Source organism: Culex quinquefasciatus, chromosome 3 (genome assembly GCF_015732765.1).
Source record: "Culex quinquefasciatus strain JHB chromosome 3, VPISU_Cqui_1.0_pri_paternal, whole genome shotgun sequence".
In the NCBI taxonomy this organism is placed as follows: domain Eukaryota; kingdom Metazoa; phylum Arthropoda; class Insecta; order Diptera; family Culicidae; genus Culex; species Culex quinquefasciatus.
In genome coordinates this window covers 160,474,238-160,493,490 of record NC_051863.1, presented here as the reverse complement: position 1 = coordinate 160,493,490, position 19,253 = coordinate 160,474,238, and the positions used below count along the sequence as shown (strand labels likewise).

Genomic DNA, 19,253 nt, shown 5'->3' with positions numbered 1-19,253 from the left:
CAGCTATAGCAGGACTTGAAGCCTGTCGGTTGCAGCTCAGACCTGACCTAACAACCCCGCTCTTCCTTGCGGTTGAATAACTCGCCGATACCCACTACCAGAAGGGTGCGATTCGTTGCCATTTCGAGAAGGGGGCTTCGTTCGTTTGAGCAGCAAAATGGATTAAGGGTTTGGGGCGAGTTTTCACCTGTTTTACCTTAGTCAAGGGGGGGGGGGATTCGTGGGAAAATGGCTTTGTTTAGGGGAAGAGGATCGGAATTGATTTTTAATGACTTTGCAAACTATAAGTTTTGAGGTTAGGGAGAACTATAGAATTTAAATTGGGGGCGATCCTTTAAATAACTTTTTTCATCTTGCTAAAAGACAAGCCATCCGGTAAGGGAAAGATCCATCATTAAAAAAGAGTCTCCTTAAACTTGAGAACACTTCTGCGAAGTGTGAAAAGACGAATCCACCTAGAGTCTTGTTTTTTTTTCTCAAATAAAATCATATTTCATTCTATTATGCTTTTAAACGAAAGTGGAAATTTCAAAACAAAAAAAAATGTTAATTGTTTCAATTTGTTGAAATTAAAACAAATTTAGTGCTTTGGCATAAAAGAACATCAAAACACTACCAGGAAAAAAGCACGACACCTTCCTCACTTATCGCTGGATCAAAGAAGGGTTCTTGTGGGCGAAAAAATGGATGAAAAATTTCATTATCCAGCTCACTTGAGTTGGTCTACTTTGGCTGCTTCGAAGTGATGCCATTCTGAAGACACTTTAAATTTTGAGACATAACAAATTATGTTTTATGGTTGTAAAATAACAATGTTTGTTCTACTTGTTTTTCTGATTTGCCAAAACTTTATTTTTTAAATTAGGTCACAATTTAAATCGTTCAACGTACACAATTTCCACTTATCCCTCTAATCTTACTCAAGGGTCCAATAACAACCAAAGCAAAGCTACTGACGAGCCATTTGGTGGTTGCTAATTCCGGCCATTATCACTAGGAGCAAAAGTTGACCCTTAATTCAGTTTTATTTCCGTTGAATGGCTTTACTCTTTTTTTTTCGCAACACACTCAAAGGATTACACCAGGCAAAAATGGCAAGCGACCCGAGCAAAAGTTTTCGGCAATACTGGAACAAAATTTGTTATTTTTTTTAATTTGTTTAAAAAGAACAATTGATGAAAGTTTCAATGGGATTTAAGGAGATTTTTTAAAAGAAAAAAAAACAACTTAATAAAATGTAACAAATTTTCGCGGGAAGTGAATTTTAAAGCTGAGAAATATCATATTTTGTTCTTGTGTCTAAAAATCAAGGTTTTATTTATTTTTAACTTTCTTTTTCTCAATCCTTCAGTTCCATAAATATCATTAATAATCCGCAAAAAGGAAAGTTTTCGGAAGTGTAGAAACAAATATTTTTATAATTTGAAATGTGTAATGAGAAGACAATGTTTGAAAGTTTCAATGGGGATTGAGAGGATTTTGTAAAAAAAACTTTATAAAATGCTACAAATTCTCGTAGGAAGTGAATTTCAAAACTGGTAAATAACACATTATGTCCTTAAGTCTAAAAATCAAGCTTCCCCATTTTTTCTACCAGACATCGTTCTTACCGAATTACATCAGGCAAAAATGAGAAGCTAACTGAGCAAAATATTTCGGCAATACAGGAGCAAAATGTGTTATATTTTGAAATGTGTTTGAAAACACTATATGTAAAGAAGCATTTTGCAGAAAAACAACTTAAAAAAATGCAACAAATTTTCGCAGGATGAAAAAAATAAGAAATAACAAATTTTGTTCTTAAGTCTTCAAATCGAGTATTGCTTCCTTTTTTACGACATTTTCACAATGCTTCAGTTTCACCAGACAGGATTACATCAGGCAAAAATTTGGAAGCGACCCGAGCAAAAGTTTTCGGCAAACACAGGAACACAATTTGTTATATTTTGAGTTGTATTTGAAAACACAATATTTCAAGATTTTAAAATGAGAATTGAATGGTTTTTGATGGGAAAAGCCTCATAAAATGCAAAAACACTCGCGTGAGTCAATTTGAAAATTGACAAATAACAAATTGTGTTCTTATCCCTAAAAAGCATTCAAGTCTTCTAACAACTTTTTTACGACCTCTTTTTCAATCCTTCAGTTCCACTAGAAACCGTTAATACGTTTCCATGGGCTCATTTGTGCCACCTGGCGCATCCCGAGGGCACCTGGCGTGTGATGAATTTTTATCCCTTTTTTTTTGTTCGAGCCCGTCTTTATTTCCTTGGCCTTGTTTTATTGGCTAGACAAGGATTTAGGAATCCGGAGAAATCCCAGCTGCCATGCCAGACGTGGCATCTGATTACTGGTGCCGGGGGAAGGTGTGGGACTTTCAGACTTTTGCTAGGTTTTTCTCACAGATTTTCGCCTGGCTTTTGGGGAGGGCAATTAGCACAATTGGTGCGGAAATTGAGAAGGTAATGATGGGCTATAATGATTTGATGATGGGAATCGTTCGAATGTTAACATAGTTCCCGAGCAGACGGTAATATCTTTGGAATAACATTATTTGATATTTGAAAATACTAGGCCGATAACATTTTATGTTATTTATGAAAAATTTAGTTATTCGCCGTTATGATTTTTTGTTATTGGATTGTTATTGTAATAACAAAGTGATAGCAGTTTTAGTTATTCTTCGAACAAATCTTTGTTATTATTTTTTGTTATTTTAACAACTAATCCGATCATCCCAATAACATTTGAAGTTATTCTTCCATAACAAAAAAAGTTATATCAGACCAATAACAAATTTTGTTATGATAACATAAACTGTTATTCAATTCTTATGCAGAAATGGATTTTTCAAGAAGAATCCATAACACTTTTTGTTATTTTAACAGTATTTGTTATTGAAATGGCATGAATTTTGTTGTTACCGTCTGACTGGGTTGGATGATATTGGGGCTTACTAGCTCGAACAATTTTCGAAAACATTCAAAGAATGTTCAGTAGTTTATGCTTCAAGTAATTCAAACAAATCTTCATAAATTAAGAACGAGATTCAAATTAACGCGAAAAGAAGCTCTTACTCAAACTGTGGAACAGATCATGAGTACACAAGTTCAACATGTTGAGGCTCAGATAGGTTCGAGGGCTTTCTCGTTTTGCGTTCGTGCATATTTCATCAGAGCTAAATTGCGTTAATAATTTACTCCAATGTGAGTTTACTTGGCTCAAAATCAACCCTCGAATGTCGTTGGATTAGCACAATTTAACCATTTTAAATAAAATAACTATTCCCTGTATTTTTCCATAATATCGCAATTTCAATTCTGTCAACTGGGCAAATTCCAATTGCCAAAAAAACTACCCCTCGAAAAAGGATATCTCGTTTCCTGTGAAAGTAACTCAACCTCGAAGAAAGGTACGAGTGCCAGCTGTTTTTTTGGGATTTGCCCAGTTGCCCCTCTCAGCGTTTATCTTCCAAACATTAAGGATTCTTCGGAATAGGTACCTGCTGTCTGGAAGGTGGCACCAGTCCGGCAGCTATCCTGCTGCTGCTCAGGTCTGCGATTCTGCAAAATAATCCACTGAAGGACTAACGCCCACACAAAGAGAAGGGCGAATTCCTCGAAATTGGTCACGACGCGATGGTAATCCTTGGATCTTGCTCGAACTGCTGGTTGGAATCTCTTACACAACACTTTCCTCCCTGAATTTCGACAATAATTTGACACTTTCTGTTTGGCAATTTTCAATTTTTGGCACGTAATTTTCAGATTATCTCAACCTTCACTAATTAGCACGTGCACGAATCTCGCAAGTCGCACAAAGAACACTTCCCCACGACACACACACACACACGCGCGATATGGTAGTAGATATGTCTCGGGATGATACCAAGGACGGAACGATGAAGTGGGCACTTCCGCGATACGTAACTGTCTCGACATCCGCGCGGGGTGCAGTTTGGTGGTGCGTACGACCTTCGTGTCCTGCGAGTGCGTCTCCGGTACTGACGGGACCGGGTCTGGAATTTCAGTCCAGTAGCAGCAGGCAGGTACCAACTACACGGGTTGAGAGAGATTCCGAGAGCTGCGAGAGGGAACATTCAACTTTGGCCTTTGGCTAGGGCGGCCTGCCTGCGCAGCAAAGGAGAGAAGGTCGAGAATGAGAAGAACTTGGAGGATGAGTTCAGTTCTCTGAAGAATGCAAATCTTGTTTGTTGTTTTGAAGAAAATGAATTACGATGAAATGGTTACTACACAACTATATTTTTTTATATCTTCATTAAAACTCTTTATTAAAAATGATAAAATACATGAAAATAGTTCAATTAACGTCCAAACCGAAAATTCAATTTAAACTACTCAGACGAAGAAGGCTGGCAGTTGCCGACATCGAGGATAGTGACAGAGCAGGAAGATTCGGGCTGGTGGAGATTGAGAGAGCATACAAAGTAGGTACGTGATGGCTGCAACAGGACGACCCTTTGCGAGGGTGTTTTTGGTGAGAGAAAAACGATCTTTGTTTTTCAGAGTTGTTGAAAAAGGATGGTATTCAGCTAGGTAAATTTGCACAGTAATATAGTAGAATTTCGCAAATAGTTTTGAGATTATAAATGTTGTATTGTTTTCACTCGAAGAATGCAACATTTCCTAATTTGCCGACGATGTTTTGCACCTCAAAAAGTTAATTTTTTAAAACATTTTATTTTATTTTTCAATTTTTTTTTAAATTAAACATGTATCACAAAACTCTTCTTTTAACTTTAAAAAACGAACCAATTGTTTCCAAGATATCGCTATCTCAATCTGACCCACGAAGTCAGAAAAGAAAAAATGTTAGAAATTTCTCAGCTTTCTGATTGATTTTACAGGGGTGCTTTTTCTTCGTTAAGTATTCTCACATTGCAAAAATAAAAACTAAACATTTTTAGAAAATTGAGCACTTTTCAACATCTTTGTTAATAACTTTTTTATTTAAAATCCAATTTTATAGCTAACAATAAAGTGAAAATTTTGTTTCACCGTTAGTGCTCAAATGTTGTCTTTTTGATCTTCTTAAATATTGAATGAACATAAATTTCAAATTGTTTTTGTTTGTATTTATTTTCTCGAATTGTTCTTACCTATACCTAAAACTTTGTCGAAGCCACTAAATTCTTCAGAAATTTTGCTCTCAAGATACAGATTTTACAATCTAAACCTATTTTATTGACAGCTTTGTATAGAAACCAAAAAAAACTGAAAAGCATAATGGCACCAGTGACGAATGGAGAAAGGTGGACGGTATTAATTTTGTTAACACAAGAATGAAACATAAATCCATGTCTACGTTATGAAATGGCCTAATAAACAATTTACACTTTAAAAATTTATTCTTCATTTAAAAAGAAATTTAATTCAAACCTAGCGAAATCTGTCACAATCTCTAACAGAGAAAGGTAAAACTAAAATCTGTCGGAGACTTGGCATTTATGACATTTTCAGATTTCTCTGGCAACCCTGCTTGTATGGACGAAAAAATGCTTTAAAAAGGCCATTTTGTTCACATAAAAGGCCAATACAAAGTTTAAGATAAATCAAAAAACTCAACAAAAAACAATTAAAAAAACTATTTCCATAAGAGTTTCGTTTGAACTAACATCACATTTTGGCAAAACATCGAAAATTACATAAAACAAATCATTATCCATACCTTTTTTCCAAATTTGTCTATACAAAATTTCAACTTTCAACAGCAAACTTAAACCTTGTTTAATATAGTTCATATTGGGCACAGATGTGGGGTTTTTTGTCTCAGAAGATTCAAAAAAAAAACAGCGTCGCATTTTTTTTCTTTATTGATTCCACTTTTCCTTGTAACTTCAGTGCTGGTTTTAAGTTTGTATTAAATTTAGGTAAAAACAATTGATGAAATCAATTAATTATGCATTTTCATGCAATATACATGAAATTTATCAAAAAATGAAAACCTACCTTATCAGTTTCATTACTGTTAAAAATTGTGCTTTTAATTTAGTGAACTTTCAACATAAATTTATGAACTTGTAATTAAATAGAGAAGCAATATCTTTCTCAAGAAATTCCTTTTGAACAACTGTAAGAATGCTTTGACTGTTGTCATATTTTTGAATCTTATTTTTGATACCGTCAGTGGGGGTGACATTGGGTCTGGGGGGTGAGATTGAGTCAAAGTGATTTTTTACGGATTTTACCATTTCTCAGGTTCTTCTCAATGAAAATGAATTCTGTTGAAAGGGTTGTGTAGGGGACATCTTAAGATAACTCTGCTGAAAAAATCTCGTTTCTAGAACAAATCCTGTTATTTTGGCAGCTGTCTAAAGTTGGGGTACGTTTTTGGCTAAAAATTACCTCTCGAAAAATCATTTTTCTAATATTTTTTTTAGAATTGCTCGAAAACTACCCAAATGTTTGAAAATCTGCGCTTCAAACATGGTAGCGTGTCAATACGATTCCCTCGAACAAGAATCACTGTTGGATGACTTGTTTCTACCATATCGTTGTATTTGAGCATCATTTTGGTTTCATTTGACCCAATGTCACCCCCTCTAAGGGGTGAGTTTGGGTCAATTTTCAAACTATTGGCATTTAAGGTAGTGTTCATCAAAATCCACCATAATTTGGGAAAATGTTAGTAAACTGTCTAAGAACAAATCTACGTTGAAAGATTTTTGATGTTATTTAAATTGTTTTTGTTATGAAGAAATTACGAGAGGTGTATCGTTTTTTGACCCATAGTAACCCCCACTGACGGTAATAAAAGAACAATTTATGGAGCGGCTTTAAATCATATGCTTAAAAAGGAAATTAATATAAATACACATTTGTAAATATGAATGATAAGAATGTACCGACATTCGATGATTTTTTATTTCAATTATCATTCGAATTGGCTTTTCAATAAGTTTATTCTGCTAAGTACTTTACAAATTATAAAATATCGAAACAAGCTTGAAAAAGAAGAAAACCTATAAAATAAATAAAGCTACAGGCCAGAATTTCTACATTCTAATGTAAACAATCTTGGAAGAATTATTTTTCAGCACTACCGTCGATAGGTGCTCTAATGAACCTTTGAGCACTGTTATTTTTGTTTACGGTAAGTAGGCCATACCGTCACTATAAAAGAGCAGAAAAAGTAGTAAGTATCAAAACGGATTTACAAAACAAATTATTTCGGATTTGAAAAGATTTCTGAAGGTTCTGTTAACTTTTTTTTTTGCATTTTGGGATTTTCAAAACGAATGATAAAAAAATGGGGTTTATTAAATCATTTTTTTCAATCCTCATTTCTCTATTCAACAAATATTGCTTTGCATTCCTTAAGGGGTTACATACATGTAGAATATCACATAATATTATATTACAGAAAATTCATTAAATTTACTAAAAATATGATTTTCAATTACTCCTGAAAGTTTCACGAAGATATTTCATGACTGAACTGAGTAAGAGACGATTTAAGTTCACAATTTTGCCATGCGCAAAGCGAACTGTCAAACTTTGTGAACGTTTTTCTCTAAAGAGCCGTTCTGTAGGATTTCGATCATTCGATTTTTTTTGTATTTTTTAATCCGCCTGAAACTTTTTTGGTGCCTTCGGTATGCCCAAAGACGCCATTTTGCATCATTAGTTTGTCCATAAAATTTTCCATACAAATTTGGCAACTGTCCATACAAAAATGATGTATGAAAATTCAAAAATCTGTATCTTTTGAAGGAATTTTATGATCGATTTGGTATCTTCGGCAAAGTTGTAGGTATGGATACAGACTACACTGAAATTAAATGATACACTGTAAAAAAAAATTGGTGATTTTTTTATTTAACTTTTTATCACTAAAACTTTTTAATTTATTTTTAATTTTTTTTATTTTTTGATATGTTTTAGAGGACATAAAATGCCAACTTTTCAGAAATTTCCAGGTTGTGCAAAAAATCTTTGAGCGAGTTATGAATTTTTGAATCAATACTGATTTTTTTCAAAATTCGAAATATTGGATGTAAAAATTTTTCAACTTCATTTTTCGCTGTAAAATCAAATTTGCAATCAAAAAGTACTGTAGTGAAATTTTGATAAAGTGCACCGTTTTCAAGTTAAATCCATATTTAGGTGACTTTTTTGAAAATAGTCGCAGTTTTTCATTTTTTTTGAATAAGTGCACATGTTTGACCACTTTTGGAAAAATATTTTTGAAAAGCTGAGAAAATTCTCTATATTTTGCTTCTTGGGACTTTGTTGATACGACCTTTAGTTGCTGAGATATTAAAATGCAAAGGTGATTTGTAAATTTTGAAAATATTGTTTTCGAAAAGATCAGAAAATTTCCCAAATGTTTCATATTTCAACATTGAAAATCGGACCATTACTTGCTGAGATATCGACATTGAAAAATGGTGGGTTGTTTGGGTGAGACTTAGAAAACATCAATTTTCCTGTTTTTAAACCTTTGCATGGCAAAAAAATGCCCTGAAAAAAGATTATTAAAAAGTTTAAATGTGTGCTCACACCGACCTCGGACATTTTTTACGATTTACATGTATGTATCCCCTTAATATTAAAATAAAGATTCGTTATGAAAATATGATCTAACTAACAGATTTTCATAACAGATTTTAATCCTTGAAATTGTACAAACAATTACACGCATCCCATTAAAATTCCAATAAATTTTACAATTTTGGTTCTTTCGCCAACTGCATACCACCCTTACTCTCAATTCCAAAGGACCAATCTCCATCACTGTGCGGGCGTGTGAGAGCGAAATAATGTCATCTTCATCTCTCATTCACTCTCTCTCTCTCACGTTCTCTGTTGAGCTGCATCGCAGCCCAAAAGTGCATTCCGAGATGCATGTTTCGAAAAAAGGACCTGTTTCTTGTCCCTCAGCAGCGCCGTTTGTCAGGCTGAAGCACGCCAACCGTACTCCTAAGGAACCTTCCGGAGATCACGCTCCTTAAGTGGGTTCCTCGGCGGCGGTGGAAGGCAGATGTTTATCCAAGTGCCACATGCTCTTGGCTGTTTTGAGTGAAATAAACCAACCGAAGAGGGGAAATGAAATTGAGGACACGTTTCCGTACGTGAGAGTATTTTCCTTCATGCTGGGGAATTCAATTTCTGACGACTTTGTGTTTGAAAAGTTGACAAAAACCAGAAGACGATTCACTTATCGTATTTTGTTGTGCAATTTATTGGTATTTTTTAGGTTTCTAAAAAGTTTTCTAATTTACATGCTCCTGTCCCTAAAAGTATGCAGCAGTCATAACTCTAAAGTGTCACAAGGTTGAGTTCATCGCCATCGCCGCCGCCAAGCCATCAAGAGTTCAAACTCATGAAATATTCACGTCAGACACGTGGGACATTATTGCTTCCCCCCCCCCCCCCTCACGCTTGGGTGACTTTGCCAAGGACTATGACCTGACTCAACGCAAAAAAACGAGGGTGCAGTTTGTAGTGATTTTCACAAACTGTTACGAGCAGGAAGAAAACAATTTCTGGGTTTTCCCGACATTCACACAAACACCAAGTCAGACTCGTAAAACCAACCTCTTTTGCGAAATTTTATTGGAAAAAGTTGCCCCAGTGGGTGGGAAAAAGTAAAAAGGACCTGTCTTGGTGCACTTGGCGGAAACAAGCAACGGAAATAAATTGGTTATGGTGTGCACCTCGCACAGGGATTGTGTGTGTGTGTGTGTTTCCTTGCAGTTCCGCCTTGCCCGGTTCTGGCGTTGAGGGTGGAACTGTTGCGCATATTGGCATTGGCAAACGAGGCCAAATGGGACATATTTATGAAAGTTTATGCGACTACTTCTGACAGTGCAATATGGGTACCTGCAGGGGGATGGGACTACGTAATCGTTACAACCTGGAACATTGAACTCCTTTGTTGGACTGAGTTCAATGGATGGCTGAAAAGGTGTAAAGTTTTCTGTTTCATGTTAGAGTTATTTAGAGACTTAGTTCAAGTAGTTGAAATGAATGGAAAGTTATCGTCTTAGAATGAAAATGTAATTCTGATAGATAAACATTCCTTTGATTCAATGACAAAAAGAATATTTAAGAACAACTTGGCAACACTTTCTAAAGTAGTGAGTTACACATTTTTCTCTATATGGTATCCAAATTTCATAAAAAAGTGGTAAAAAAGATTTCTGGAAACATAATTTTGCTTTATTCAAGTTTTTTTTTCATTCCGATAAAATATATATTTGGCAGATCTGGCAGATTTGGCTCTGTCAATAAATATAGCCATATAATTAAAATTAATTTATTGTAATTGCCATTAACACCTTGCTAGATTTTTTAAATGTTATTATTATAACATTTTATGTTGTTGTTGTTTATTTTATTAATGTGACTGTAACTTAGAGAGGTCATTCGTCACATCTAACATTTTATGATATTTCATAAAAATAATGTAAAATTGTCTGAATAACTTAACTTAACCGTATAAAAGTCAAATTTTCAAATTTTCAATTAGCCCAAAATTGGTCAGAAAATAGTTGAGATTTCGATCATTCGATTTTTTTTGTATTTTTCAATCCAGCTAAAACTTTTTTGGTGCCTTCGATATGCCCAAAGAAGCTATTTTGCATCATTAGTTTGTCCATATAATTTTCCAAGCAAAAATGATGTATAAAAATTCAAAAATATTAATCTTTTGAAGGAATTTTTTGATCGATTTGGTGTCTTCGGCAAAGTTGTAGGTATGGACTACACTGAAAATAATGATACTCGGTAATTTTTTTGGTGATTTTTAATTTCACTTTTTGTCACTCCGATTTCAATGAAACTTTGTAGACATGTTATCCTAGACCTATATAAGCCATTTTTGTGTATATGGAGCCAATAGTACTCGAAAACAACATTTGAGAAGGGTGTAAGGTATTTAAATATTATTGTATTGTGCAATTTAAAAATAACTGTATCTCGAAGCCGTTGCGTCGTATCAAAAAGTGGTCAAAACAAACTTGTAGGAAATTAGACGAGCTTTCTGAAAAAAAAATACACTGAAACAAAAATACAGGCCACTTATATGAGATTTTTTGATTTTTTAGTCTAAAACTTAAGTTTAAAGGTGATGTCACGATTTTTTTTCGTTCAAATTTTTTGAGGAAATAGCCTAAGATGTTACCAAAAGACTGACGAAAAATGCAGGATGGTATGTCTCTCCTAAGAAAATACAAAAATCATTTACTAAAACGGGTTTTTTGAAGAGTGGTCTAAACGTCGAAATATTCAAAAACCGGTAGTGGGAATCGATTCCCAAGACAATTTTACATAAAAGTCTCGATATTGACCATTGTCCTGTGTTCGTGGGAAGATACAGCGGTTTTAAAAATAAAAATGTTGAAAAAATTGGTTTTTTGGTGGTTTTTGGCAATTTCTATATGACAGACTTGGTTTTTCAGTCTGGTAAATATTTTTACCGGAAAGCTGTTTGTCTTTGACCACATTTCAATTGGATGTATGGGCTTACAGATATAAACTTAATTACATTGCTAATAACTGAAAATAGAATATTTCTTTCAGTGTGGTACACAGAAAAAAATAATGTAAATATGGAAGCTGTAATTTTGGAAGGTTGAATATTACCTCTTTTATGATGTAATTTTACCTCAATCAGACTGAAAAAGTGACATTACACCAGAAAAGTGGTAAAATTACACATTTCCAGAGGTAAAATTACACCTTTTTTCTGACATAAAAGATGTACCCCTTCCTAGATGTAATATTACCATGATTTTTTTTTCTGTGTAGAAACCTGGATAGTAAATTAGCTTATATCTGTATGCTCTTACATCCAATTGAAATGCTGTCAAAGACAAACGTATGGGAAATTGGACGAGTTTTCCGGTAAAATTATTTACCAGACTGAAAAACCAAGTCTGTCATATAAAAATTGCCAAAAACCACCAAAAACCCATTTTCTCAACATTTTTATTTTTAAAACCGCTGTATCTTCCCAAGAATTGGACATAGGACAATGGTCAATATCGAGACTTTTATGTAAAATTGGGAATCGATTCCCACTACCGGTTTTTGAAAATTTCGACGTTTAGACCACTTAAAAAAAAACAGTTTTAGTAAATGATTTTTGTATTTTTTTAGGAGAGACATGCCATCCTGCAGTTTTCGTCAGTCTTTTGGTAACATCTTAGGCTATTTCCTCAAAAATTTTGAACGAAAAAAAATCGTGACATCACCTTTAAATTTAAGTTTTAGACTTAAAAATCAAAAAATCTCATATAAGTGGCCTGTATTTTTTCGTTTCAGTTTTTTTTTTCAGAAAGCTCGTCTAATTTCCTACAAGTTTGTCTATGACCACTTTTTGATACGACGCAACGGCTTCGAGATACAGTAATTTTAAAATTGCACAATACAATAATATTTAAATACCTTACACCCTTCTCAAATGTTGTTTTCGAGTACTATTGGCTCCATATACACAAAAATGGCTTATATAGGTCTAGGATAACATGTCTACAAAGTTTCATTGAAATCGGAGAGTGTCGGGTACAAAAGTACCAGAAACATTCCTGATTTGAGCTGGAATTGCTCATTATTTTCATTTTTTTCATTTTCTGATATATTTTAGAGGACATGCCAACGTTTCAGAAATTTCCAGAAAAGTAAAAATACTTTGACCGAGTTATGAATTTTTGAATCAATAGTGATTATTTTTAAATCGAAATATTGGTCGCACATATTAGTCTTGATTTAAAAAAAATAATGAAAATATTGTTTTCAAAAAGATCGGAAAATTTCACGAATGTTTCATATTTTAACATTGAAAATCTGACCATAAGTTGCTGAGACATCGACATTAGAAAACGGGTTGTTTGTTGAAACTTAGAAAACATCAATTTTCCTGTTTTTAAATCTTTGCATGATAATATCTCATCAACTCAGGACCATTTCAACAAAGTTCAAAAAAGCAAAATTTAGTGGATTTTCTCAGCTTTTCTAAAATATTTTTCACAAAATTGGACAAACATGGGCACTTATTTAAAAAAATTAATAACTGCGACAATTTTCAAAAAAGTTACCTTAAAAATGGCTCTAAATTGAAAACGGTAAACTTTATCAAAATTTCACTTAAGTACTCTTGAATGCAATATTTCGATGTTTTGAAAAAAAATCTGTATTGATTCAAAAATTCATAACTCAAAAACAAAAAAAAAAAATCTTAAATGTAATGAGTTCTTCTTTCCAATGCATCCAATGTAAACATCAAAATTTGTTTGAAAATTAATTTTTAGTGAATTTTCAGATCGAAGCCCGCCTAGAAGCGGGATTGGGATGTTGAGGGTTAAAATGATTGAATCAATAATTTGTTTGAAATTGAGTTAAACTGAGAATTAAAAATTCTTCGTCATAATGGTCATGCCTATACCATTAGCCTTGCATCTTGATTTAAATCCTTTTTCCACTGTAATTATGCTGATAAAAATAAGCTTTATCGTTGTGAACAATAAATTCTGTAATTTAAGCTTAATTTTAGGACTCAATTATTTTTGTGAACTTTTGATCATACTTTTATTTCCAAACTGTTGATATAACAAATCATCCACTTCCCGACTGAAAGTTTTCCCATAAAATCTAGATCACGCAAACTTTCTGTGTAATACAAACTGACGTTAATAGAATTTAACTCGAGCGGGGTGGGAGCGTCACTATCACAGCCGAAGACGGCCTCCGAAACAGCTGCATCCATTCCCAGGACTTTCACAGTGGCTGGCTGGTTCTTCTCTACTGCAAAGAGAAGCAATTACCGGTACACCGACACTTGAACTATTCTTGTTTTGATATTTCAATGGGGAAGTAGAAAAAAAAGTTTAGTCCTTTGAAATGGCTGGATTATTTAAATGACTCCCTGCTTTTCTCTGGTGTTTACGTTGCTTAGGGGGGGATTTATATTATTTTTAAGTGTATACAAGAGGACGCGTCTGGACTGGCTTTGCTACGGATAGTGCTACCTGTTGCCAGCGACTGGGTAATAGTTAGGGATGTTCAAATCTGGTTTTATTTAAACAAAATCAAACGCTACATATTTGAAGTTGTACAGAAAAATCAATCTTTTCAACAAGTTTTCAAGATCTTTGAACGATAAGCCGACAAAGGATCACCACCAGCAGTAGTTACAACTCCATCCTGCAGGGGGGGTTTCGTCCAGTTTGTTACATCACAATCAATAGAGAAAGGTGTGTAAAGTGGGCGTTCACCTGTTTGTGTTGTTTGCAATGATAACAACCCTTTGAGCGCGCTCGACAGCTAGCTGGATCTGGGTGGATCTGTAACGAGCCGATTGACACGACTATGATGACAGGTAGGTAGGTAGGTGCCAGCTGATAGCGTCCAAGTCCGTGCCGATGGCCATGTCACGAGGGGGGGCGTTTGTTTTCTATTATCTCTGTCAACATGGGATGGAAAATTACACCGAAAGGGATTCCTTCGGAGACAGGTCAATGTGTGGTGGGGTAGGGATGGGCACTTTAGTTTAAACTGAATAGGAGCTTTTAAAATGCTCTCGATTTGAATTGAATTGAATTGAGCCTTATTTTATGAGTTAGTATTTTAAGAAAATAATTCTTCTAAAAATTCCTATTACAGTTTTTTTTGTATCTATTCGGAGATTACACAACTCGACATTTGAGAAGTTGATTTCAGTAAACGCTTAAGTTTCATCAAGGTATGATAGATCTGGGTTCTCTGAACATGCTCCAATCGATATTATTGAGTTTTAGTGAATTTCCAGCCAGTAAATATAATTGTAAAATTTTGGGTAGAAATGGTATGGAATCAACTATGTATGGTATGAAATTTTCAAAAATTCAATTCGGTCGATTCGAAAATATTCAGGGAGCCCAAATCTGTCATACCTTGACGAAATGTGAGCGTTTATTCTGACATCAACTTCTAAAATGCCGAATTGTGTTATTTACATTCCAGCCCTTCCCCATCCCATCAAATTGATACCAAATTGCCAACAAACAAGTTCATCGAGTTCCACAAACTGTACTAATCGTCAAAACTCGCAAGCATTTGTGTGTACAGTAATCATCGTCAATCATCGGAACCGGCTCGTCGCATCGCGACTGATTGCTAATTCATGGTGATTGCATTTTGTGAACTCCGAGCGAGTGAGTTATTGCATTCGATGGGAGCCACCCACCAGGAAGGCAGGAAAAGGGGAACGATGAGGTGTGTGAATTTTTAACACAATTTACTCGATGTAGATGAGTGTGTTGCTGTCGTGGTCTTTATTTAAGGTGGAACAATAACAGACCTGGATGCACTCACTAGGTCATCGTTATTTGTAGATTTTTTTTTCTCTTAACATCTCATTAAGCAAATTTTGTATTTTTTTAAAATAGGTTATAACAAATTTCTAAGTTTCCGATTAAATCACTACTATTTGCTTTTACAGTTAGATATCTGAACTATCAGAAATGATCTAAAAGTGCCACTCAATTAAGGGACAAATCTTGTGCTGGCTACTTACCGAATTCGATGCGAAAATTGCCGACAACTCCAGATCATCCGATGTTAATGCGCTGCAAGGAGAAGAAATAAAAAGATACCACAATTAGCTCACAATTCCTCCGCCGTCAAAAGTTTGATTTATTGGTACAAAAAACGTGTAGATCTATTACCAATTCGAGCCTGTAATCACCCAAACGGGTCATAAAGCATTCCGCGAGTGCGCTTTAGGATTGAAAGTAAATTCGCGCCCCACTAAGGCTAATAAATGTCCATAAATTTCACAGTGCATTAATTTTCAATGTTCTCGATGCGTCGGGGACCATTAATTTGAAGAAAACTTGAAAAAAAAAAGTGGATTTAAGCTTCCAGTCGCTGCAAATACGACGTTATCGTGCATCGATTCAATGCGGCTTTCGAAGAGGCTTGACCGTAAACAGCAGCACAAGATTTAGTTTCAGAGTGAAACTAAATAAGGTCTACCATTTTCTTTTATAAACTGTGCTTTATTTTATAGATATTTGAATGTGTTAGTGTTGACTCAAATTTAATGCAACGATGCACCAGAAATGTGCATGTATAAGTAATTTATTTTTTTCGTATGGAGTGTTGCACGCACACTTATGCAAACAAAACAAACGTTTGTTTATAAGGCTTTTTAGTCAGAAATTTACCAATACATTCAAAGAATGTTTGCGTAGCAGCTGGGGGTTTGTTTGCATCGGATTTGCTATCTCTTTCTTGCAAATGTTTTTTGTCATGCGATTTCTAGCTGGATTTTTTGACTGACCGCCCGATATGTCAGCCAACATATTTCGCGGGGCACCTCAAGCTCGATCATTCATCATCAGGATAAGCCCTCTGTCACTGCCGCCATGTTTATGAAACCAATATATTCGATGACGAACATCAAGAAAACAAAGAAAAAAAGTTAAGGTGTCTACTGTCATTTATTTAATTATGTTCTATGATTTTTCCGGTGGATTCGAATTTTTCCTTTATTTTGGCTGATCATCCATTGCTATTGATGAAGATTCTTTACTCACTCCACGATTCAGAGCAGCTTCCTGTCGGATTCTTGCTCCGAAAAAACAGGAACCCGTTCCGATACCGGTCTCGGAAGAGGTAAAATTTTACTCTGCTTCTCCGGCTGCTCATCCCGCCAGCCGATTCAAGAGCTCCTTGGATTCCGGCCTCATACACAAACGAAAGACGTCCGGAAATATGCTCAAGATACACAGGACCACTCGCGTGACCACTTGAATCAAATTTTGTATTGATTTTAACACAAAAATATAAATTTTTGTTAAGCGCTATTTTTATGTAAACAATCAGAAGACACCAATACTACTTCATCCAAAGCTTTGTTAATGATGGGCTCTTCACACATACTAATGCACAAACTCTATCCAATGCTTTGTTTATGGTGGGCTCTTCACACATACTGATGCGTGAGCTCTTCGAGGACTTGGTGACTGTCAACCCATAGACTAATAGAGGAGAAAAGCAACTCGCGACAAAATTTTGAGGCTAGGAATTTTGACAAGTATGATTTTCATAAAGTATTCGCCTCCTTTTCTCTCCCACAAAAAAACTGAGGACAATGTAGCTGTCAAACTTGGCCAAAATGTTAAAGTCACTCACAAAATGAACTTTGAGTGATTTGAGTTTATTTCTGACGTCACGATTTTCTCCTCTATAGTCAAACGTTCTAGGCATGTACAGTGGTGCCAGGGCGCTAATCAGGACACTGTGACGAGGAGTTCGTCATTTTTGGGTTAAATGATATTTTTTTCACTTGGATTAGAAAACCTTGTTCCAGTTCGCTGTCACTTTTTCGAGGTAATAATACATCGTAAAAGAAGTAACATTGCACCAGGGCTGTGGAGTCGGAGTCGGAGTCGGAGCCGGAGTCGGTGGAGTCGGGTCTTTTTGGGGACCTGGAGTCGGAGTCGGAGTCGGAGTCGTCAAAACTCGAACAGCTGGAGTCGGAGTCGGAGTCGGAGCCGAAGATTTCTGATAACCCGGAGTCGGAGTCGGAGCCGGAGTTATCTTAAATTCAACAAAAATATGTTTTTTACTGTTCAGTATTTTCTATATAACAGCTTAATTTACAAAACAACTTATATTTTCAATTGATTTATCATGCCATTATGTATTTGAAGCTTTTTATTGTGATTGAAAAGCTCTAATTGTGTTATTACACTATAATCACTAAATGATAACCTCTTACCCAAGTATGTAGTATCATAATTCAAAAAATAATCAAAAAAATATTGGTTATGTAGTCAGACTATATTTATGTGCCCTTTCAATTCAAATTTGACCAAATTTCATCCAGTTATTTCTGAAAAAAGTACACACAAAGTCATCTTTTACCCCGATAGCGAATGTCTTAGAGGTTTTAAGTTAAATCATTTTTTAGGAAAAAATTACGAGGTACATCAAAAGATTATAAATAGTAATCACTGTTTTAGCAGATTGAAAAAGAGTCACTGACAGTTTAACTTTAGTAACAAATAATCAACGATAATAACAATCTCTTACTTGGAACTCAACATGCGCATTTTGTTTATAACTGAATACAAGAAAATCAAAGTGTTGCATTTAAAATAATTTAAACTAACAAAAAATGTCAAAAGAAGTTGCAACAAATTTGAAATAATCATTGATAGTTGATGTTGATGTTGATTATGATTTTAGGTAAACTATTTTGATATCGTTGCAAATTACTTTGAACAAATCTCAAGAATTCAGTACAAAAATGAACTAACAAAAAAATGTATGTAACAAAATATAGGATTTTAATTTATTTTTCAAATATCATAAATAAAAACATAGAATCAAAATATTATCAACTGGTACGAATTTTCTCATGCTGTATGTCTTACGCCAATATGACGGAAGGTGATAATCATTGCAAATCAATGTACCTTAAAAAAATGAAATAGTTGTGACCTAGAAAATATATTACTTGTGGATATTTGTTTTTTATTATATTTTAAGTTTTTTTTCATATATTTTGATAAAGGCGCAAGATCATCCATAAAGCTTCGTTTTAGGTGAAGATTCACGAAGTATCGTGCACCTCCTTTTTAAAGTATATAAAATTTTAAAATTAAAATAAATTAAAAATTTCCACGTTAAAATATTTTCCATGTCACAGATATTTGAAAAGGACATCTTAAGCGTCCTTTCCACGAAGAAATTGTTTAGATACATGATTTGATTTGCAATAATAATCTCCTTCAGCCATGGCGTGATGTCCATGTACGTCTTAAAAAAACAAAAAAAAAATGTTTCGTTAAAATTGTCATTTAAAAAACAAGGTGCCTGTCACTGTGCTTCTTACCTATGTCAGCCTGAAAGTGTGTAAATTGAATTTTAATGTTCAATAGATCATTAAGGCGAGATTTCTTTTAGTTATTCATTCAAAAATAACAATTTAGTATTTAAATGTATAAGTTTTGAAAAAAATATTTTCAAATTTGATGTTAAGCAAGTAAATCCAAATTTACTTACAAAATTGTTTTTCTCAAAATGCCTCTAAAACTGAAGATATTTTTTGATTTCTGTTTCCATAACGTATAAAACTTGTAACCTAGAAACTTTTTTCCGTTTATTTACTTTACTTTACTTAACTTATTTTTCTTAAGCAAAACATGACGCTTAAAGAGTATTTAAATAATCCTATTTATCAATATTTTATAAATAATTAACTAATAATAGTTAACTAACTTTTGAAACATTTAAAAA

The 19,253-nt window shown here is 34.2% G+C and overlaps 1 protein-coding gene across 1 annotated transcript in view; it reads right to left on the bottom strand.

The window, feature by feature from the left end:
* LOC6036591 overlaps positions 1–19,253 on the bottom strand; it is a 116,783-nt gene that overhangs the window by 31,765 nt on the left and 65,765 nt on the right. The window contains exon 6 of the mRNA XM_038259468.1: positions 15,520–15,571. Within this exon, the coding sequence (XP_038115396.1) occupies positions 15,520–15,571 (52 nt within the window). The remainder of the gene's footprint in view (positions 1–15,519; positions 15,572–19,253) is intronic.